The 24,122-nt window shown below is 37.5% G+C and overlaps 2 protein-coding genes across 6 annotated transcripts in view; both read right to left on the bottom strand.

Moving 5' to 3' along the window:
* The window catches only part of LOC127434029 (kinase suppressor of Ras 1-like), a 51,312-nt gene extending 48,191 nt beyond the window's left edge, over positions 1–3,121 (bottom strand). For both annotated transcript variants that reach the window (XM_051686455.1, XM_051686456.1), the window contains exon 1: positions 2,706–3,121. In XM_051686455.1, the coding sequence (XP_051542415.1) occupies positions 2,706–2,891 (186 nt within the window). In that variant the 5' untranslated portion in view covers positions 2,892–3,121. The remainder of the gene's footprint in view (positions 1–2,705) is intronic.
* A 4,972-nt stretch (positions 3,122–8,093) lies between these two features.
* Positions 8,094–23,023, bottom strand: cuedc1a (CUE domain containing 1a). 4 transcript variants are annotated; one of them, XM_051686470.1, is made up of 11 exons: positions 22,852–23,023; positions 15,245–15,821; positions 13,551–13,681; positions 12,998–13,124; positions 11,767–11,995; positions 11,016–11,081; positions 10,749–10,838; positions 10,384–10,477; positions 9,833–9,888; positions 9,679–9,754; positions 8,770–8,917 (listed from the first exon to the last, which is right to left on the bottom strand). In XM_051686470.1, coding segments are annotated over exons 2-11 (1,173 nt in total). In that variant the 5' UTR covers positions 15,548–15,821; positions 22,852–23,023; the 3' UTR covers positions 8,770–8,916. The 4 variants fall into 4 exon arrangements, with proteins under 4 accessions (XP_051542427.1, XP_051542428.1, XP_051542430.1 ...); XM_051686467.1 differs by lacking the exon at positions 9,679–9,754 and having other exon boundaries at positions 8,094–8,917; XM_051686469.1 differs by having other exon boundaries at positions 8,782–9,754.
* Between the last annotated feature and the right edge of the window lie 1,099 nt (positions 23,024–24,122).

Raw genomic sequence — 24,122 nt, 5'->3', positions numbered from 1 at the left:
ACCCCAATCCTAAAACATATTATAAGCATACATTGAAATCAAAATTGTCCATTTACTTTCTTAACGCAAGTTCCTGGTTTTATTGGGGAACAATTAATCAGAGTACATTATTCCAAAGAAAAATAATGTTTGTTTTCATCAATTTTTAACTTTCCTTTTCGGCTGATGTCACCAAGCCCTATTTTTCAACTCCTGTTCTCTAACTATCTGTAATACAGAGACCAGTATTCATGATCCATGCCATTCCTAATGGATATAATCAAGTCCCATCTTTATTTCTTCTCTATGTGTATTCTGTTTTACCAGAAAATCTGTCACATTACTGAAGTAAAATGGGTTGCAAATGCTGTTTCATGTTGACTTGTTAACCCTAACCCTCAAATGCAATTGGTTGATAGGAATGTGTTTCTATCTGTTTCCCATCTGTCCATCTGAATGAAGCTCATAAGAGCATGTTCTCAGTACATGGACCTGTTAAGTCGGGTATTTCTCAGTTGAGCAGGCATCTTCTCCGAACTATAGAATGAGCAAGATGGAGCAGCAAGCCAAATTAAAATTGCACCTGGGCTGTGTACCTGAGAGTTTTTCTATCACCACCCAGTATGCATTACAACTAATCAAAAGCATGGAAATGCAAAGATAACCATCCACCTCCACCTTCTATACAGGCTGTGAAGGAGACACAACCTGTACGGTTGCAATATAGATGCAAGAGGAAGCAGGCTCCACCATTTCTTGTAGACGTAAAAGAGAAGGGCCCAGTGATGTGTGATCTGACACAGGTAGAACAGTCGAAGTCATAGAACAGGGAGTATAACTATGCTATGGAGTATAATGCAAAAGGAGCCAGTTTGCATTGTTGTACTTAAACACTCAAACTTTTGATTTTATCTTTGCTAATAAAAAATTATATCTTTGCAATAATTAAATGACCCATCATAATGGTTTAACAAATAATTTGTGGTGCTTTCTAAAGCAAGCATCACTATTACTATTGCTCATACTCAGGGCTAGGGATTTGAACAAACCCCAGCCCTAAGACTTAGATTTTGGCGCATAACCTGTCCCGCAACGTCTGTGCTATAGACTGATTACATTTCTAAGAGATTACTTTGGGTGCGCTCTTTAGAATTGAGCGACCATCCATAACACCATAGCAACCTCATAGCAACCCCCTGGTAACCACCAACAACACCCTTGCATCGAACCACCGAACTTTATCTCTTCATAGTCGTGTTGAAAACCTCAGGAAATCCTCAGAAACATCTCAAATCTCAAAAACATCTTCAGCCCACTGTTATTGTGGGCCATGTGTTCCCAACAATACCTAGTCCTCAAACTACAGGCCCACTGGGGCTGTTTGCATAGGCCAGGACAACGTCCATCCCATGACTATTGATTTGTAATTAATTACCCCTGCAGGTGGAGCATTGGGGCACTTTACAGGTGGAGCACACAACAATATTGACACTTAAACGCCAATATTGTGGAAGTTGAGGGCATGACACTATCGGCAAAGCATCACTCTGACTGATAGTCTAATGAAGGCTAAGATGCCTTTTGATGTCAGACATATCAGGAGGGGTTCTGGGCCTGCAGGGATGCTGTGCCCGGATGGGTTTTACACAGCATCTTAATGCCCAAAATATTTCACCTAGCCCACAAAACCAGGTCAAATAAAGCCTCCCACCAGTGTACTGTGAACTTCATATATACATCAATGCTCCATGCTTCCTCTTTATGGCACTTACAGAAATGCACCATGGCAATGATAATTGATACCAAAATATCAGTTACTACAATTATTGTTAATACAATAAAACTGTAGTAACTTAGTATTAAACACCACTGTCATAAAAAAAGAAAATAAATTAAACCAAATAGAAAGATTCTGAAATCATTTCTAATAAAAATATAAAAAAAATACTGGCGATATGGTACAGTGATGGTATAATACAGTAATACCATGTTACTTTCATTTATATCTATATGGTACTATATGATGTACCACTGTACATATAATATAGCATGGTATTTAAATGGTCCAATGAACTTCAAAAATAGTATCATGGCAGGGTCCAAAAAACACTCTGCTGGTTGTATTACCATGCCTCCATGTAAAAAACAAAAAACAAAACAAAAAACAGTAATAGTAAAGTACGTGTAAGTGAAGTTTGAAGCAGATCCCATATTACTGTGTCATCATTGTAAATTAATAACAGAAACTAGAATGTGATACCATGGTACGTTTTTGCATGAGGAGTTATACCAGCCCTGCGTGCTCCTATAATGCACCACAATAAACCGCTGCAGTGCAAAAACATATAGATAGATAGATAGATAGAGAGATAGAGAGAGAGAGAGAGAGAGAGAGAGAGAGAGAGAGAGAGAGAGAGAGATCTGTTTTTCCTAGGGCTGTTCGATTCCAGAAATTTTGTTATCGACTCATCAGAATCGATTTCAAGTGTCGATTCCAGACTAATTTACTCAATTCTTAAAAAAAATAAAAAAAATTAAAAAAAAAAACAGCAGAAAAGTTTAAATCTTACAATAAATAGTGCAATACAAAGCATACTTAACACTATTTATGACTGATAGTGTGAATGACAAAAGATCATGTCACGCCCCTGAGCAGAATCTATTCCTAACGCTTCGGAATTGATGAATCGATTCTTTATGGAATCGACTCCCAGACCTGCTGTTACCTCTAAAGTGCGGATCTCTTGCTGCGTGAGATCGTTGGACGCAGCGCATTTGGTTCGAAGCCCTTGTAAACTGGAGATGGAGATGTCGATCATGTTTTGGATCAGTTCACACTGGTGTAGAGCGGCCATCGCTGCGCCACCACCGCCGCCGCCGCTGTCCCTCTGTTCATCAATCTCCACCATCATCACCCCCCACTCTAACACTCTAACAACACCGGGCTCGGCGTGGATGGAGAGATGATAGCAGCTACAAATAATAATAAAATAATCCACATGCACTGCTACAGTTGCATGCCATCAGAGTGCACTGAATGCCAAATGCACAATAGATAAGGTCTGTACTGGGATCCAGAATAAATAAATAAAAAGAGAGATCTGGTTCAAGGTAATCGCAAATCCAAGAGCGCTGTGGAGGCTGCGCGGATGATCGGGTCGTGCGAGCTGCGCGTTCTGCGGTGCGAGTCTCTGCTGCTCACTATCTGTCAGCTGTGAGAAACATCTACGCACTGCGCGCTGGGAAATGAAGTCCGCATATGTCTTAAGGCCAATGTATTGGACATAGGTCAACTATACTAAGGTGCTGAGAGAGACAGACAGATATATAGACTGTATATATAGGTTATAAAACAGACAGACATATATACTGTATGTAGGTTATATACTAAAACAGACAGACAGACAGACAGATAGATAGATAGACAGACAGACAGACAGACAGACAGATAGATAGATAGATAGATAGATAGATAGATAGATAGATAGATAGATAGATAGATACTAAGACATAGATCTGAGATAGACAGACAGATATACTGTATATAGGTTATATACTAAAACAGACAGACAGATGATAGACAGACAGACAGAAAGATGGTAGATGGACGGACAGACAGACAGACAGACAGACAGAAATACTATATATAGGTTATATACTAAAACAGACAGACAGACAGACAGACAGATAGATAGATAGATAGATAGATAGATAGATAGATAGATAGATAGATAGATAGATAGATAGATGGATGGATGGATGGATAGATAAGTAGACAGATAGATAGTTAGTCACCCAAAAATTTGGAAGAAGAGTGATAGAGACTTAACAACTTTGGTTGGCCATAGGCTTAAAAAGGTTTGTGTAAAAGCCCTAAAACCATATAGCGTTGTACAATTAAAATGGAAATTTGTGATAATTTTGTCTTTGAAGAATTTCATGAGAAATGTTTCAGTTCATAAATCTCTGACGTTTGATTGAAGATGTATCCTGGCAAATCTGAGCACACTGTTGAGATCTTTTCTGAGACTCGTGTGAAATTACTGGGGTCTTTCATCAAAAGAAAAATCTGAGAAGTAGGAGACTTAAGCAAAATATTAATTTGTTCTCCACTTAATCACATTGCTGTCTAGGAGAAACATCTGAGATATTAAGGATATCTCATTTGTGATTTTTCTTCACTTTCCTCACACAAATGGCTCATCACCTCTCAGGGTCTAGATACCAAATGAAGACAAATTTGGCCTTTGCCTCCTAAAAACAACCAAATTGCATTACTCTGTATGAGTATGTTTAATCACATTCATTAAAAATGGGGGGGGGGGGGGTATATTTTATAAGTATTTGTCATCTCAATCAGTGTGCGATGTTCCTTCTCTTCAAACGACTCTGATGAGTCACTCTCCAAACCTCACCTCCTTCCATCTGCCCTCCACCTCTCTCTCTCTCTTTCTTTCTCTCCATCTGTCATCCATCTCTCTCACTCCATCTGTGTGCTGTATAACACTCTACATCCTCCTCAACACACACACCTCAGAAACAGAACATTATTCTTGATGTCCATTGCGGACATTTAGTTCAGTCAGGAGCTCCTCCATACAGGCGCCTACAGTTTGGATATTGAGTTAGTTTGTTCATTTGGTTGTGCTGTCAGCTCTCGTGAGTCATGAATTTAATGGTACTTTACAGGAAATGGACACACATACACAATGTATGCATGTTTTCTTGCCTTTCATCCAGCAGACTGACTTATCACTCACTATGATGTAATAGGAAGGAAGATTACATGTTTATTTAGCAGATGATTCAGTCAAAAGTGGTTTACAAAAACACAACGACTGATCATAAAGAAGCCAACAATCATTTCAAAATTTCAGAGTAAACCAGAATGGTACAAAATAGAGGAAACATGTAAGTGAAGAGAAAATGAGTTATTCTTTTTTTTTAATGAATGGTAATAGAATGTGACAATGTATAATTTTAGTTTAATTCTGTACTGGAAATTATTTTTGCTGTATTTTTATTGTAGAAACTGTTTACAGAATATTGCTGTCAATTTGAGTTGTATTCCTTGAAACCAATTATAACAGTTATATAATAACAGTAATCACTATTTTCACTGTTAAAGGGAATGCAGGTATATTGACTGACTGAACTGGAACATAAAAGTCATTCACAGAGAACATTTTATGATTAAATATTTGTTTACTGCGCTAGATTCAGTGTAAGCCCACATACAAACACATTCCGTAATTAATTTTACAGTACAGTCATTATACAGTATGCTGCAAACTAGTGTCATATTTACTGTAATTTTACTGTGATATGAAATACATTACATAACCTCTAGCTACAGTAAGTTACTGGCAACAAACATTTTACAGTATGAAACTAAACTGTAAAAAAAATGTGATGTCATAATTAACACCTATTCCTTTGAGTATTTCCTTCTAGTTTTTTTTACACCAATTTTTTTTTACCAATCTCACCTGTTAGAGTGTCAGGTACACACCTGCTCCATCCTGGTGACTACAGGAAACTCTTGAAGAAATTGGACGTTCTCGTGCAGACGGAAGAATCATTATATAAAGATGAATGCTTCCTCCCAAACCTACCCTTCTAAGACCTCTTTCCAAACAAGCATGATACATTTACAGTGTTTGATCTAGTATTATTGTAAGCAGAAAGACACAGGACTCTCAAAACCCCCCAAAACTAGAAATCTAGCTGATAAACCACAGCATTTTACCATTTATCCAGGTGATTTATATGAGAAAGTTTCAGAGATCAAAGTCAAAACAAAGCCTAGAGAAGTACTACAAACACAAAGTGCACCTCCCACCTGGCCACATCTATGTCACATACTGAAACTCCATTGGTCAGCCCGAGGAATCCCTTCCCAGGATACAGCAGATTTAATTGGACTGTGGGGAATCTGATGGCAGAGATCATCCTTGTGACACAGGCTTTGGGTTAGTCCCCGACAGACATGTAATTTCAGTGAGATATCAGACTGTCTGAGGTGCCAGACGGAACAGTTTGTGCCTTTGTTCTATTTATGTTTTTGTGAGATCAGATTTGAGATTATTTTTGGGACCCAGGCAAAAAGGCCAACAGACTCAGGATATGGGAGACGTGCATTATGGGACATTGAGGTAGACAGGCAGGGCTATAAATAAACCCCCAATCTGTAGACACCAGACAATGAGCAGAATGAGGCATTCGGACTCGTGAGCACTCATAGCCACAACTTTCTGAGCACCTGCAGTTCTTTTAGGCTGGTTCTGGGGCCCAAATGATGGCCATCTATCACAGTAATGACAAAGAAGTTTATGTACAAAGAAAGAAACCAGGTTATATTTACAATGAATTAGCGCTGAATCAAGCACTGGTGTTTAGTGCCATCTACTGGACAGTTGAGGTAATTACTGAGACAATTTTCGCAGCCTGAGCATGATCTGGTTTGTCATGTCAATTTGTTGTGCAAACCCGATGTAGGTCACCGACAAGGGTGCTATGAAAATAACCGGGGACTAAACAATGTTTCACAGAGTTGAGGATTTTTGTTGCGGTCTCAAAAAGTAGGCCTATACCGTGTAAATGACTAACCCAGGGCTAGAACATTGTGAAACATGGAACATGATAACACAGGATTATGTTAGCCCAGGGATAAAAATAAATAGTTTTAGAAATAAAAAATATTTTCTCATTTACTCACCTTGATGCTGCAAACGAATATCACTTTATTTATTTGGTGAAACACAAAAGGAAACGCCTCATTCACTTTTAATTTTAATTGTATGGCAAAAAGATGCAGTGAAAGTGAATTACTTTTCTTTAGAAATAAAGAAAGTAATATGGGTTAGAAACAACATGAGAGTGAATAAACTTTTCTTAAAGGAATGGAGTTACAATTTCTAACCAAAATTCTAACCTTTCATTCAAAATTGAAAATTCTCTCATTGTTTACTCACCCTCATGCCATCCCAGATGTGTATGACTTTTAGAAGAATATCTCAGCTCTGTAGGTCCATACAATGCAAGTGAATGGTGGCCAGAACTTTGAAGGTCCAAATAGCATATGAAGGCAGCATAAAAGTAATCCATAAGATTTCAGTGGTTAAATTCATGTCTTCAGAAGCAATATAATAGGTGTGGGTGAGAAAAAGATCAATATTTAAAGCTGCACTCAGTACCTTTTGTCTTTGTGTCATCTTGGACTTACACTGACACCTAGCTGCTTGGATGCAGCATAACTTAAAATCAATAGTTTTCAGTTTCAGATGCCATTGTAGAAATCAGTCAGCCATGATTACTTTAATCAATCAGTGAAAGTGTCAAATAACAGGACGGATACTGAGATAGAGCAAGTAGTATTCGGCTTGTCATGTGATTCTAACATGTCAGCCCCCATGTGTGGACTCTCTCCATGTAGAATAAAACATCTTTTATAAGGTTACTGAAATGACTGGAGTCTTCATTTTAATGTGAGTGGTCATGATTTTCTACATATGTTGCATAATTACAATTTATGTCTTTAGGAGTAAAACTATTACAAAATTACTAAGTGCACTTTTAAGTCCTTTTTTACTACAAATCTCTACTTTCTCGTGCACATTCTTCTTTTGTTTTTGGCGATTCAGTACCTACTGGCCAGAGAGGTGAATTTATAGAAAAAAAAAAAAAAAAAAAAAGGAGTTACTGTATATCTGTTTCTCGCCATACTGCTCATTAAGACAATGATTTACACACTGGAGTCATGTGGATTACTTTTATACTGCTTTTATGTGCTTTTTGGATCTTCAAAGGTCTGGTTACCATTCACTTGCATTGTATGGACCTCTTCGTTTGTGTTCTGCATGAGAAAGAAATTCAAACACATCATGGATGGCATGAGAGTGAGTAAATGATGGCAGAATTTTTACATTTTTGATATCTCTCTGTAAATATCCATTTAAACTTACTTTTTTATTTTTGAGTGAACTAGCTTGATGGCCTTGGGTCTAGCAACCTCTACTGGTTCTTATAGGAACATGTGAAATGCATTTTATAAAAATAAATAAAATAGTGTACACTGGGATCATTTTAAAAGTGAAAGGAGAAACGAGGATGTGTTGATTTCAAAATGTATTTTATTTATTAGCAAACAAAATGATTCCCCTGAAAATCAATATCAATCTTGCTGATTTACAGTGAGCTAACAGCCCTAAACTGTGAGAATTACAATTTAAATGTAATAATTGCTATCTCGGTGTAAATACACACAACCAGAGAGATCCTACTTCACACTAAGAATTAAAATATCTTTCATTAATGTTTATTTCAGAAAGGATTGGTGAATTTTCAAAAAACCTTGTACTTCATTTTCAAAATGTCTTTTTACATTGTAGGTTGAAAACCACATACCAACTAAATCTGATACTTATTTTTAATAAATCACCCAGAAATTAATCAAAGTAATATTACCTATCAAATAAGATCACAAATTCCATGGAAAATATCTTTAAGAATGGGAAAAGCAATTATCTATAAATATGAGCAGAACTGTACATGATACAGAGACTTTCAGGCCATTTGAATTCTCCTGAGATATAAACACAGATCTTCTTGTTTGAGCAATAAGGTTTTGTGCTTGTGGATGTTCTAAGTCCTGAGTCCCAGCACAGCATGAACACTGACACAACACGGCAGTCGTCTTAGCACACTACCTGATCTGCGACACTGCATGGCAGTAAGAAACTAAATCAGAGCCTGTTGAATCAGAATATTACCAACAATAGTGGATCTATGATGATTTCATGATTCAGATGTAACTTAAGCATTGCAGGAAAACATCTATAATCTATAAAATAAATATAATTTATAAGTAAAATCTTGTTGGTTTTAGTCCTTTTCAGAAATGTGCTGTCTCTGGCTGGTCCGACCAGGATCCGTCCATCTGTCAGGGAACAAACAGGAAGGAATGAAAAACTCTTGTTAAAGAAAGTGTCAATAATAATAAAAAATAAATAAATAAATAAAAAAATACATATATACACACACACACACACACACACACAATATTATGTATTACTTATTTAAAAAAAATCTTTCAAAATAAAAACAAAGGAATGTGACCTAAAACATTTATTTTTATGTCTTTAATATCAACTGTGGAGAAATGTTTGACAATCTGGTAATGTTTTTTTTTTTCCCAGTCTACCGATGTTTAATGGCTATATTGGGAATAAAGTGCGTGCATACTTTACATGCAGTATTTACTGTATACTGCTTTCTTTTTTTTTTTTTTAAGTAGTATGCAAAACAGTATGCATTATGCAACAACACTTTTAAAACAGTAGTATGGTACATTGTTGTCACATTATATCATTTTAATTTGCATGTTTAATTCTCAGAAATAAATATGGTTATTTTGCAGCTGTATTAAAATTTTGTGTAAAAACACCATAACTTTTGCAGTCCGATTAAATAATTAGGCAAGAAGGGGATATGGCAAAAATATAGCAGATATTACTTCTAGTTCATTCACTACACTGGAAATTGAAGGTCAAGTCAAACAATTGTATTGTACCATTCACAATTCCATGTAGTATGCTCTGTTGTGTAGTGCACGTGCTGGTAAATGTAGGTCATCTGGGTTTTCCATGCATACTGAAAATTAGATTAGATGCTATTCTAAACATGTATTTGTGTCCTTACCACAACATCACTTTCTTATTTGACACCTCTCCCTTCTCTCTTCCTGAGAGCCTGTTGAGTTGACTGCCTTCCTCCGCTTACAAACACATACACATACACAATTTGCATAATTATGTTTCACAAAATATATGAGAGAGATAAAGTGAATATTTACCTGGTGGAGGCCCTATATCATCCAGTAGATTGACAGTGGAAGTGGCAGCGCACAGATTGCGAGAAAGTCAAGGACCACACCAGATACAGGAGTTCACATTTATAATATAACTCCACTTATCAAATATATTTTCAACCAGCACTTTTTAAACTCAAATGTGTATCTAAGGGCATCAGTGCCTTTACATCAGTGTAAATCTAGATAGCAACAGAAACGGACAAGTTAAAAGCTCTCATATCACTTATGAAAAGATACCAAGGTAATGCCGTATTTGTTTGGACATGTACCCTGGCATTACCATTGTATCATTTGAAATACCTTGGAATACCATGTTAATACCATGGCATATGAATATGGTAAGCACTTAGATACAGAACCACAGTATATAGTATATCTAAGTACCATGGTATTACTATATGTTACCATCACTGTACCATGATACCACCACAGTGCTTTTTTGCAAGGTTCAATAGAGCCAGTGTCACAAAACCAAGCTTTTATTATATGTTTGTTATGTGTTGAGCTTTATCTAGAACAGATAGTGAGGATATGAATGGTGTTTGGGCAGAGTTCTCTTTTTTGACTTCTTCCTTCTGGTCTTCTCAGAGAATGATCTAGCAATCTCGAAAAGCTTCTTCCTTGTAGCTGTAGAGATTAATACCGTGGTCAAAAATGAGTGAGAAATTAGCTTTATAAATTAGCAACAACATAGTCCATGACACTGAAAATAAAAAAAGCAGATTCATTTTTATGTCTGATTTATTGTTTTCATCAATATTGTTCCTCAATATCTTGATTTACAATCTAGTTTATCAAAGCAAATGTGTGTACAAGGCCTCCTCCAGTATGGCAGCACTTAGATTGAAGAAAGTGCAATAGAGATGCGGCCTCTGGTATGTGTGCATGTTTTTCTTACATTTGCCCATGTGCTTGAGTTTCTCCAGGAATAAGGCATCATCAGAGACATAAGAACAGGCCTCCTCAGAACCCGAGCCACAGTTCTCACCTAAAGAAAGAGTTACACAGACTTTTCATGATACTGTTCTCTAAGGGAGATGTGTTATGCTCTACGTAGTGGCGCAGACAGGATCAGATGAAGTTTCATGGCAGAGCAGAGCAGACTGTGGTCTTTCTGAATTCTGCAAGTGCCATGTGGCTGATGGATGAAATGAAGGGGGTCTACCTTCAGTGGAGTTCTCCGTGCAAACGGATGAATGACCGTACTGTGTTTTCTCGCACCTCTGACGATCTAAAACACAGCAGGTAACAGGGTCACTGAGGGCAGAGATGACGTTCAGCCATTCCAGAGTGAGCAGTAACAGTGGAAAGACACCACTGCACACAGTGTGTTAGGAATGAAAGCTCTTCATACACACTGTGTGCAAATGCATTTGAGCACAATGAGTGGAGTAATAGCCTAAATATGATGATGGAAATAATTACCAAAATTTTGCATATAAAGGGAGAGAATGGACAGGTTGTAAAAGAGGATTACACTAGTGATTTATGAATTCTTTCACTTGAATGAAATGTTGAATTTCGTTTTAAGTGGAAGTTATTCAATATGAATTGAATATCTGATATGCATGAAAAAGTGAGAGTGGGAATGTAAGTATGAGTCTGTGTATGTGTTTCTCTCCTAGCTACTTTCTGGGACATAAATGCTGAAAAATGTCCCCAGAAGTTTGCTAAATCTGAACAAAAATCTTTTGGAGAAGTCCTCAAAAGAAAAAAAATATATTCATTATTAGAAGCCATAAAAGTTCTTTTTTAGCAGGGTTGGTCTAGTAATTACTATTTACTTCACAGTAATTACTAGTAATCAGCTTAAAGTAACAACTATCAATAAAAGTTAACAGGAAACATATTAATATAGGTAAGCGAACGTGTAAATGTGTGTGTGTGTGTGTGTGTGTGTGTGTGTGTGTGTGTACCTATCTCCAGAGTAATGAGGAAGTCTCTGTTATGCTGAAGTTCTTTCATGAACTCCTGATTCTGCAGGAAAAGAGCGATTCGCTCATCTTCCAAATACTGCTTCAACTTCCTGTCCTGTTCAGAGGACCAAACATCACCTGACAGAACACCACTGCTGGACGAAAGCTGCGTCAGGGATGACAGGGAGGAAGAGGAGGAGGAAGGCTGAGACAGACTGCTCTGACTTCGCTGTAGGGGGATAGAAATCACCAAAGACATTTTTAATGATATGACATAAAAAGCCATCCATGAGAGGAATGAGTCAACTCTGATCTGACTTAAAGGGTGGTATGCAAAGGTTAGGCAATCACAACAGATGTCATTTATAAATAGAAGTCTTAAAGATACAGTCACAAAAAACTTGAGATTTAAACAGAGTAATTCGCATGTTCCCATGTTCCCCAGATTTATATGGCACATAATGAACACATGACAAAGGGTGCTATATTCCCCAGTTCCCAGGGTCCCATGTCCCCCAGCTCTATATAGCACATAATGGGAACCTGAAAAGCATGTTCCCCAGCAATTCATAACCACAAAATCTATATTTACTTTTTTATTTTATGGTGCAAAGACCACATTTACCTTGCTGTTGAAAATCTCATCAAACCAAATCATCAAAAATAGGGTAAAATCTGACCCACAGAGAACATTGGTTTTTAATAGGAACCAACAAGACTTTTTAATATTCTCTGCCGGGTCAGATTTGACCCAGAACACCACAGATGTAACATTTTTTTTTAGAGACCTTCAGAATCAAATAAAATGATAACCACTGGTTTTGTTGTATTTATCTAGCTGTTTTGAAGCCTTGTTCCAATTAAAAAAAACTGGATAATATTGATGAAATATTTTAATTTGAAACGGGCCAAATTTGACCCGAACACAATAGGAGGGTTAATGTGTGTTAACAGAATACTGAACTGGGGAACTTAAGCCCTGGTAACATAGGACCCTGGGAACAAAGATATGCTCCCTGTTAAACTAAAGCAACTGCTTTTGATACAAACAAAACCATTACTATGAAGTGAACTTCAGGGAAAATATAGGATGCTTCAAAAGTGTTGAATATGGGCCATATAAATAAAGTAAAAATGTACAGTAAAGGACACACTCGATTCCACTACTTCATAAAATTACACAGCTGTGTCCTGATAAAACAGTCCAAGGTTGGAAGTATTATAAATATACCTGAAGACTCTCTAACTGCTGAGGCAGGATCCGCAGGAAGTCATCGGGGAGGTTGCCTAGTAACGGTGGATTCAAGTTCCTGTAACCGCTAACCTGTTGATGCCCAGGAGGGGGATAATCATCGAACCTGGCAACATAGAATAATATAATACATATAAAATAAAACCAATTTCTTCTCATAAACTAGAAAGACCAGGTGTGATCCTGACTTTGTGATTTATATAATTTATGATGCTGTTGTTTATTGTTTGTTGTTTATTTGGCTACACAAACTAAATGATCAGATGTGTTAATTTGGGATAAAAGGCATAATTTAATAAAGAACAATCAAACAATTTGGTCTCCAAGACTTTGATGTAATAACATGAAACTACCAGGCACACATAAAAGCAGTTTACACACTGACTAAAAGTGTAAATAACTGTTAAACTGTTTACACTACTAGACTGAGACTTAAACAGTGAATTTTGTTTACACCTATCAAGGAGAGACTAAACAGCCTCTTTCTTAGTTATTTCTTCAAAGGTCAAACACTGTTAGATATTTTTCTTGCCTGGGTGGTGGGGTGGACGGAACATCTGCGGGATGCTTTCTGTCATAGATGTGCATGTCATAGGAGGGTGGGGCGTAAACGGGTGGAGGCTCCTCGTCTGAATTGTCCGGCTCTAGTGTTCTCTCCAGGATCTGCAGTAGAGGTCAGAGGTCACAAACATAGTCCAGATTCAACATTTAATTCTATGATGAGACATGAGGTGATATGTGATAAACAGATTCCAACACTGAAAGGAATCTTAGCATGCAGCATTCAACCATCTCTCTAAGTCAAAAACAGAATGCCTCACAGTAATAAATTAACCGACCTGATGGTTTGAGTTTTCTTTCCTGTGTTGACGTATTTCCCATTGAAACAGTAAGTTGGCGTGGAACATATTGAAGAGCTTGTTCCTTTTTAAAGAAATAGCCAATAGGCTTTAGTTTACATCACAGCCATGAACCATAATTTGTTACTTACTATTACTAGTCAGCGACAGGTGGTATGAGGGGGAGGGATATTCTCATTCTAGGGAGCATTTGACTGGACAAAATTTTGTATATGCCCGTGCCTGCAAGATGAGTCATCAATATTATTTTCCCAGAGGAAAAATTATTATTTACACTTTTATAAATTTTTATTATTTATTTAAATCCTCCAAGTAGGAATTCGCTTAGGGCACCCATATGCTCAGAAAAAGCCAAGCTTAACATTAATTTTTGCGTTTCTGTGGCGGTAACAAACCTCAGTACTCTGTGCCATCAAACTGGATGTGTTATTATTCATGTAAGTTGCTATATATATATTGATTTTACCTTACTTGTTCAGCAATATTCTCGTCAAACTGTTGCTCCACCATAACAGTAGTTTTCTTAAAAGAGAAATCTCACCGTAGAAGCCAACAGTTCACAGTGATGTCTGCTATAGCACCCTTGTGGCCACACTGAGAAGGCAACGCGTACTTGCGTTGTGTTATGAATTGTGTTCTGACACATTTTGGAATGCAGCAATGCACAAAATCAAGCTTGAGTAGCTAGAAGTGTCTGGGTTTAAGAACTTGCGTAGAGTGAGGCCAGGGTAGCTCAGCGAGTACTGACGCTGACTACCACCCCTGGGGTCGCGAGTTCGAATCCAGGGTGTGCTGAGTGACTCCAGTCAGGTCTCCTAAGCAACCAAATTGGCCCGGCTGCTAAGGAGGTTAGAGTCACATGGGGTAACCTCCTCGTGCTCACTATAATGTGGTTCTCGCTCACGGTGGGGCACGTGGTGAGATGAGCGTGGATGCCGCGAAGAATAGTGTGGGCCTCCACACGTGCTATGTCTCCACGGTAACACGCTCAACAAGCCACGTGATAAAATGCGCGGATTGAAGGTCTCGGCGGCAACTGAGGTTAGTCCTCCACCACTCGGATTGAGACGAGTCACTACGCCACCACGAGGACTTAAGAGTGCACTGGGTATTGGGCATTCCAAATTGGGGAGAATAGGGGAGAAAAAAACCTTGCGTAGAGCATGTTTGGGCCTTAATTTTGATTTCATGGGGTCTTTAAGTGATCTTTGGAAGCACACTGTCATGGTTTGCTTTGGTTAACATTTAACAATAAAATTACCTTATCTGCTTGTCAACCTGTAAAGCTCCATAAGTCACATAAGATTTAACACAAGTTCAATTGAGAAGATTCTCTTGTGTATCAAAATCAAAACATCTTGCAAACCTCCGGAGGAATGCTGTCATCAGAATCTGAGCTGTAATCCGTGGCCTGACTGTCCAAGCTAATCCGCAGGAGCTGGTCAATGGTGGAGTCCACAGAGCCACTGTTGGCCCTCAACACACACTCGATAACATCATGCTCCATGCTGGGGAACATGGTCTTAAAGTCATCCATAGCCTGGCTAAACTCCAGGCATCTAACCTGACATGGAGCCCTCCTATTGAGCTCTGACGAGGCAGCGCTACCTCCACGCGTACTGCTGCCATGGTTACTGTTCCCATTACTCCGGTGGAAAAGGCTGGTCATCTTTTACAGAACTTCCCTGACTCCACCCACTCAAAACTGCACATCCACCAGGGCCCCACACCTTGACCTATGCACCGCCTCCAACCTCGCCCGTTATCCACTCATAATTCCACTGGAGCTGAGCATCTGTATGTAGAGATGCAGCATCGGACAAATTTTTCATCTGCTGCTGATATCCAAAACTCAACCACATCCAGGGGTGTCTGGGATTCCCAGAATACCTTTCTCTCACTCTCTCAAAGCAAAAGACGAACAGCGGCCCACTTCCAAAGACCTACATAACAACAGAAAAATGTTAATCATCAATGCATGATCAATGTAAAGCAATGGAACAGTTATAAATCTTTACATCTCTTATGTCTGAACTTTCTGGACTATTAAATAGTATGGATGAACACAACACATTTAACATTTCTCTGAAATTTAGTCTTAAAACAAGCATTTTACTTCAGAATAATGGCAAACTAGTGGCATGGACTCTGGAACACAGTATAAAATCAATGTCAAAGTCCATAAAATGGCATTCGCAACTAATTTTTCTTCCATATTGTGACATTTTTCTGAGTCAAACAGAATATGAACAAGAAACAAATGTAGTGCGGGAATTTAATTTTATCCATTTGAAATTGATTGGCTTGTAACATGTGGGCGTCCCATACCAAAACGGAGTCAAACCTGAATGCAAGTTTGTAGTCAACTGTGAGAGCTGGCAACCCCTTTTGAGGAGGCTTTTTAAACAGGATGTGGAGGCTGAAGGTCAAGCTCACCCTAAAGACGTATCCCAACAATAACACTTCAAAAAATAAATAAAAAAAGATGTCTTTATTTGCAATTATTGCCATACGTTAAGGTTAATCGGCATTAAATTACTGCATGATGCAAGATTTTAGAAAGGCTATAACAGTAGCCTAAAACAATGGCTAAATGACTTTTTTTTCCAGCCTAGGTCAAGTCAACGAAAAGGAAAGTTGTTTTAGAGGTGGAACAAGTTATTATATTTTGATACACACACACTAGGGATGTGCACGAGTAGCCTAATGGAGTAATCAAGTACTCATTTTACATCGAGGTGTTGGATGAGAGGAGACATGATGGATAATTGTCCAACATGTCTTTGAAATTCTTATTGAATTGTACTCTATTTGTATTCGGTTCTTGTTGGAGTCATGCAAACCAACGGATGAGGATCTGCTTTTATGGTGAAAAGAAACTGCGAAGCGATACAAGAGACTCTGAAGCTCATCAGATCAGTATATGTGTATGTGCGTTACATCTCTGGACACAGACAGAGCGCACCTTATAAAAAGCCAACTTTCACCACTTGTTATTCTGAATAATAACATGTGAAATTATAAAAATGTGATAGCCTTTATGTAGACTTTATGTGTGCATTACCCTATTATGTCAGTATCGGTTTCTTTTTAAACGTTTTTTTTTTTTTTTTATTAATGTATTTTGTTCATTTCATTTTTCCCCCAAAAGAAAACCATAGTTTGTGGAAGTTACCGTTCTTGGTAACGTTTGTGAATAAAACAATGTATAAATTTCATGTACGTGTTATTTTTAACTTGCATTTTAAATGAGTAATCGATTACACATTTCTTGTGGGTTAGAGTACTTGACTACAAAATTACTAGAAAATGCCCATCCCTAACACACACACACACACACACACACACACACAAACACAAACACACACACACACGCGCACACACACACGCGCACACACACCATCATGAGTCATTCAGTGGTTGTCTCCCATTGGTTATTAAATAGTTCAGGGTCACTGAAAAGACAAGGCTTCCTATGCATCCTTCATAAAGACATGTTTACTATTACATACACTTTCAAGTCCTCTCAGACATGCCCCATCTACATGCCCAGACACTGTACTCATATATACACAATGTGTTTCATGTACTTAAATATGTGCAAAAAATGTTTTTATTATTGTCACTTATGTATGTATTTCATACTAAATATAGCCACAGACTCTGGCACAGTTTGCCGCTGAGTGCAAAACTGTAGCAGCTTACTGATGTGTCTCTGAAGGGCGGCTTTGCCCTTGTGAATAACATACAGCAGAAAGCTGACGTCATCCATAGTTAATACGGACGCTGAGCTGATATTGCTTAAGCAGGGGTCCATCTGACCCACTGAGATGGATCAGAGCAGAGTAATGCCATATAGTGTCAGATCTGATTAATAATCATGCAAGAGATTTCAACACAACAGGGGAGTCATCAAAACAGGGGTAAACGCTAACAATCATCCTTCTTCAGCTTGTGGTGCAACACAGGAAAGCTTGTTATTTCAAATTACATTCATCATCAAGAGCCAATGTAATTAGAGCCTCCTGTCTCCATGGAAACTTCCATGTCTATCAATCCAGTTGTCTGCCAGCATACCGTTAGAGTAACTGATTTGTTAAGCAAGCTCAAAATAAAGATTTTTATTTATTTATTTATTTTATTTTTATTTTTTTTTACAGCAGAAGTGTTATGTCAAATCAGCTTGCACCTCAGCATTGAACCCAATTAAAAGTTTGCAAAATCAATCTTGCAATTTGTCAGACACAGTTGAAACTAAGTCAGTAAAAGTTGCAACATATGTGTGATGCGTTTAGGAACTGAACTGAATTAATTCAGGTCAAACGTGGGGTCACCAAGTCATTCACACTACAGCTAATTGAAGAATTATTTATTTTATTTTTTATTCTTTTTTATAGTGCAAGATGTGTCATCAATAACTTTGGCCTAATGCTGCGTTCCATTCAACTCGGAAAGTCGGATTTTCCAACTTCCTACTAGCAAAAGTGCAATGGAAAGCCATTTGAAGTTGGAATTCCAACTTTGAAGCTCGTGCAGAAATATTCAACTTCGCTGAGATGCAGGTGCGTGACGTAACATAAACATGTCGGCACCCAGGGAGATATAAAAAGTAAGTGATAAACATTCACTTTTATTAACTAATATCGTTCATGTTTCCACATTACATTTTATTAAAGCTTGTTTAACAAACGCCTACAGAAACAGGTGTATAAAACATGGTAAATTAAACTCTCTTTTGAAGATCGTACACCTGTAGCACAAATGCTGCACTACATGGTTGACTGTTCAGCATTGTTTATCAGTTGGGTTGCTAAGAGACGTCTCTGGTAACAGCCGAACCCCTGGTGCACTCACTCACTTTTAACTTTGAGTAATCTTGGACTTACACTGACACCTAGTGGCTTGGATGCAGCATCATTTAAAATCAATAGTTTTCAGTTTCAGATGCCATTGTAGAAATTTAGTATTCACAGTCAGCCATGATTACTTTAATCAATGAGTGAAAGTGTCAAATAACCAGACGGTTACTGAGATTAAGCGAGTAGTATTCGGCTGGTCATGTGATTCTAACATGGCAGCCCCCATGTGCGGACCCTCTCCATGTAGAATAAAACATATTTAAGGTTACTGATATGACTGGAGTCTTCAATTTAATGTGAGTGGTCATGATTTCATACATATATTGCAAAATTACAATTTATTTCTTTAGGAGTTAAACTTTTTTAATGAGTAAAAAACTACTGAGTGCACCTTTGATGTTTAGTGATTATATAAATGTATAGGCTTCACATTTCTGCCTTTAAACCCCCCAAAATTTGGCCCCATTCACTTTCATTGTAAGTGCCTCATTGTAACTTCGATTTTTTCTTTTTTTTTTTTTTAAGAAAGAAAAAGAGGGATGAGTCCAAATTTTTTTTTGTGGTAATCAACATTATGCCACATATGTTGTTGATTGAGCTTAACTATTGAACCCGGAATATTCCTTTGGACTAAAAACCAAAAAAACTTTCATTTCAATTTCATGGGGCCTTTAAAGAAAGGATTAATAAAAAACATTTTTGGCACAAGAAATAAGCTGGCATGCATACAACCGTTGTTAATAACAAACAACCATAAACAACATTTTTAAAGCAGAATTTAAAAGATATTGCTGCCAAAATCATCAGACTTTTCTGTAATACTTTGCCAAATTCCAATGCTGCGCCTGCAGCCAAGAGGAAGAGTGATATCCATATGAGCAGATTGTGGCGTCTGACAAAGAGAACTGTTAACACCACAGGAGTCGTCTGTGGGTTAGTGCTTATGTCAGAACACACACCTGCTGTCCCTGTATAAAACTAGCAGCACGTTCACTGGCACCTCTCTATGCTACACTATGATTAGCTCTAATGGCAGAAAGCACACAGCCCAAAACCACTAAAGTAAATCACAGAGGAACTGATTCCAGCAATGCTGAGATGAAAATGAGCCATACTTCTTCAGCATCTTGAGGCAAGAAACACATACAAGCCATTGATTACACGTCTCTAAACGTATAAGCTAGTTTACCCAAAAATAAAAATTCTGTCATCATTTACTCACCCTCATGGTGTGTTTTTCGCAGAACACAGAAATAGATATTAGGTAAAATGTTAGTCTCAGTCACCATTCACGTTCATTGGATCTTTTTTACAATGCAAGTGAATGCTGACTAAGACTGTCAACCCCTAACATTCTGCCCTACATCTCCTTTTGTGTTCCATGTAAGAAAGCAAGTCATATGGGTTTAAGTTGACATGACATTGAGTAAATGATGACAGAATTTTTATTTCTGGGTAAGCTATCCCTTTTTTTTAATTTATTTTTTTCTTTTTTTTTTACATTTCTTGAAAATGCTGACACATTTCATGAAACAATTCACTATTTTCTCAAAACCATAAACACAACCACAAAAGTACACACCGATTTGTGCAAACCTCAAACTTCCACATCAAAATTAAATACTTCACACAAAAATATTCTGTCAAAATTAAACATTGACTTCAAATGACACAAACCCAGCAACACTTCAGTGGGATCAATTTAAAACACTGCTACAAAAAGATCTATGAACCAGGGACATTTTTGCTGGTCAAATCTCTATATGTTTTGTGGTTATAGCACATAATTCTTTATAAAATGTTTATTTGAGAGTAAGCCTTCATTACAGTACTGTAAAGTGATTCTTTGTGAAATCACTGTCAAATAGAAAACTCAGTGACTCTACACTAACAAATTGTTTCAAAGTACAGAGAAGTTAGCAACAGCATAAATTAAGTAATGTAATACACTGTAAAACTGTAAGTAAGAGATGGCACAAAAAATCTTACTACTCTGCATTGTAAGATGCTCCCCAGTTCTGCAGAAATACAGCGTATGTTACAGTAGAACAGGGGTCAGCAACCTTTTTGACATGGAATGTCATTTTTTATTTTCCTGGTCAATAGCCTCCCATTCAGCTCATGGGAACACGCTGCGTGATCATGAGGAAAGATTACATCAAGATATAGATTGGAATGCTGGTGCGGAATTTATATAAATAAAATAGTCTACTCCTCTCTCGCCGTTGCTGGCGTGCCAGTGATTGACCCTCCGCGTGCCATAGGTTGCCGACCCCTGCAGTAGAACCTCGGGTTAGACAAAGCAGACATCCATTTTCACAAATGATCAGAGCAAGTGTAATGAACATGTGATACAGTACAGTACATGGCCTCTAAACTGCAGTCTAATGTAGTATAGAAGCGCTGTAGGTTACTTACTTGGCCACAGTAAGTATCAGTTACTGCAGTTCCAGTACCTACCTATTTTCTTGTCTGAAGTTTTACGTAAATGATAGATGCAACCATAAAATGACTCAGATTTAGTTGGACTTGTTGCCCAGCTTTGTTGTACCATGCACAAGAACAGTCAACCATGTAGTGCAAATATCACCAGGGACAACTGTTCTTCTGCCCCTTCATCTTCCTCTTCCCCTCAGTCCCTGTCTGCTGTCTCTCTGCCTTCCATATCTTCAAACATTGTCGGAATCCATCCATACCCTGAAGCAGGACCAGAACCTTTGATAATGTCCTTGTTTTTGACCTGGTTCAGCTGAATTAAAATGGGCAGAGGAAGAGAGGACAGCAGAAAAGAAACTCCAGTGTTCTTAAAGGGATAGTTCACCCAAAAATGAAAATTCTCTCATCATTTATTCACCTTCATGCTATCCCAGATGTGTATGACTTTCTTTCTTCAGCAGAACACAAACAAAGATTTTTAGAAGGATATCTCAGCTCTGTATGTCCATACAATGCAATTGAATGGTGGCCAGAAATCTGAAGGTTCAAAAAGTAGATAAAAGCAGCATAAAAATAATCCAAAGGGCTTCAGTGGTTAAATCCATGTCTTCAGAAGAGATATGATAGGTGTGGGTGAGAAACGGATAAATATTGAAGTCCTTTTTTTACTCAAAATCTCAACTTTCACTTTTAAATTCTGAAAGTCACATGTGGCGCCTGTTTAGTTTAGTGAAGATTTATAGTAAAAAAGGAATTAAATATTGATCTGTTTCTCATCCACACCTCTCATAGCGCTTCTGAAGTTATGGATTTAATCTGAGTTTTATGGATTAATTTTATGATGCTTTTATCTGCTTTTTGGACCTTCAAATTTCTGGCCACCACTCACTTGAATTGAAAGGACCAGAGCTGAGATATTCTTCTGAAAAAATCTTCGTTTGTGGTCAGTAGAAGAAAGTAAGTCATACACATCTGGGATGGCATGAGGGTGAGACAATGATGAGAGAATTTTCATTTTTGAGTGAACTATCCCTTTAAGCCTCTCAGTTGCTGGTAACTGAAGTTGAAAGCCTTTTTAAATGTAACCACAAATGCAAGATTGGTTTATGATGATAATACAGTGTCCTGTCTTTATTTAGCTGTGTAATTAATGCCTAACAAAAACAGCGCTGAACTGTATATTTTTGCACATCATAATATTGTTTAGAAATGCATATGACATACATATCACAAAACCTTAATTAAATCCTGTTTTATAATTATAGCCTATTATTATATAGTATATTATGTCATATTATATTTATCTAAAATGTTACAGAGCATTATTATTATTATTTGGTTGTTTAATGGATGCTGAACGGTTCAGAGGCACAGATGAGCCAGACTCTTATCTACCTGACGATAAACAACAGACTCTCTGCTCACTTTCAGACAGACCATCAGTACTACAACAAGGACCTGTTTATGTAAATGACGTTATTTGAGCAGAACCGCAGGACTGATTCATTTTAAGGCCTTTCTGGTTAGAATAATAATAATAATAGAGAGATTCACGAGAAGCAGAACGTCTGAGCAGCGCCTCTGTAATGATTTAATATATTTTATAAAAGCGCGCTGAAATTATCCATTTGACTTTATATAAGATGAATCATGCAGTAGAATGAGGATGAAATCTTACCAGGCGGGCAGGCAGATTAATCGACGCTACATTCCTCCATGCTGTAGGCTATACAAAAACTTCAATTGTCTGACTGACTGACAGCAGAGTGTTGGTGTTATTCCAGTGCGTTTACAGTGCGTCAGATGGTCGGGGTCTTTATCGGCTCTTGAGCGCTTGTGCTGTGGGCAGATTATCCTCCTTTTACCGCACTCAAGAGCATCCTAGTGGATACAGGTGGGTAAAGCATCTCATATCACGCAAGACATACCAATAACCTTAAATTAATATATAAATAAATCTTTTGTCATTTAGTTTTTTTTTTTTTTTTTTTTACATTATGTTTTGTGCATAAGAAACATATTACAATAGTTTTGTAATAAATATTGTATTTGTATTTTAACATTTATATATTATATTGTAATATGAAATAATATTAATATCTTATATATTAAAGAAATAATTAAAAGTGATTGTAATACACAGACTCGAGTGGCTTTTTTGCTAAAAAAAAAAAAAACAAAACAAAAAAACACCAATGTTTATTAAATAGTTGCATTTAATAATAATAAGTATAATTATATTTTATTTTTCCCATTCATTTTTTTCCATAGGCTTTTCATAAAATCCTTCATATAGAGTTCTAAGCCATGAACCTTACCAGCCAGTTCCGAGGTGAATCAAAACATTACAGACGTTGATTTGAAGCAAAAGGGTATTTGAAAATCGGACAAAAATAGATATGTACAAGACTGTGTACTTACCGTCTTTCATGAGGATATGAACTACAAGACCATGAAGAATTGCACATGATGTAATCGAATGAAAAACGATGGAAATATATCAAACTGATTTTTTATTTTAGGTTGTTGATAAGTATAGAAACGATATATTTTACATTTACTGCAAAATATTCAGATATATACAAATATATGTAGTTTAAAGTTGTAGGGATACCGACTCGATTGCGTCATTCACAGTGAGTCATGGAAGTGAGTGCTCACTGCTGGACACAGGCTCACCAAAACTGGACAGTTAAAGACTGGAAAAACATTGCCTGATCTGATGAATCTCGATTTCTGCTGAGGTACACAAATACTAGGCCCACTGTATTCTCAGTTTTCTGTTCTTGGCTAACAGAAGGGGAACCCGACGTGGTCTTCTGCTGTTGTAGCCCATCCGCCTCATGGTTCGACGTGTTGTGCATTCTGAGATGCTATTCTGCTCACTACAATTGTACAGAGTGGTTATCCGAGTTACTGTAGCCTTTCTGTCAGCTTGAACCAGCCTGG

Source organism: Myxocyprinus asiaticus, chromosome 43 (genome assembly GCF_019703515.2).
Source record: "Myxocyprinus asiaticus isolate MX2 ecotype Aquarium Trade chromosome 43, UBuf_Myxa_2, whole genome shotgun sequence".
Lineage (NCBI taxonomy): Eukaryota > Metazoa > Chordata > Actinopteri > Cypriniformes > Catostomidae > Myxocyprinus > Myxocyprinus asiaticus.
The sequence above is the reverse complement of the archived record's forward strand: the minus strand, read 5'-3'. Positions and strand labels throughout refer to the sequence as shown.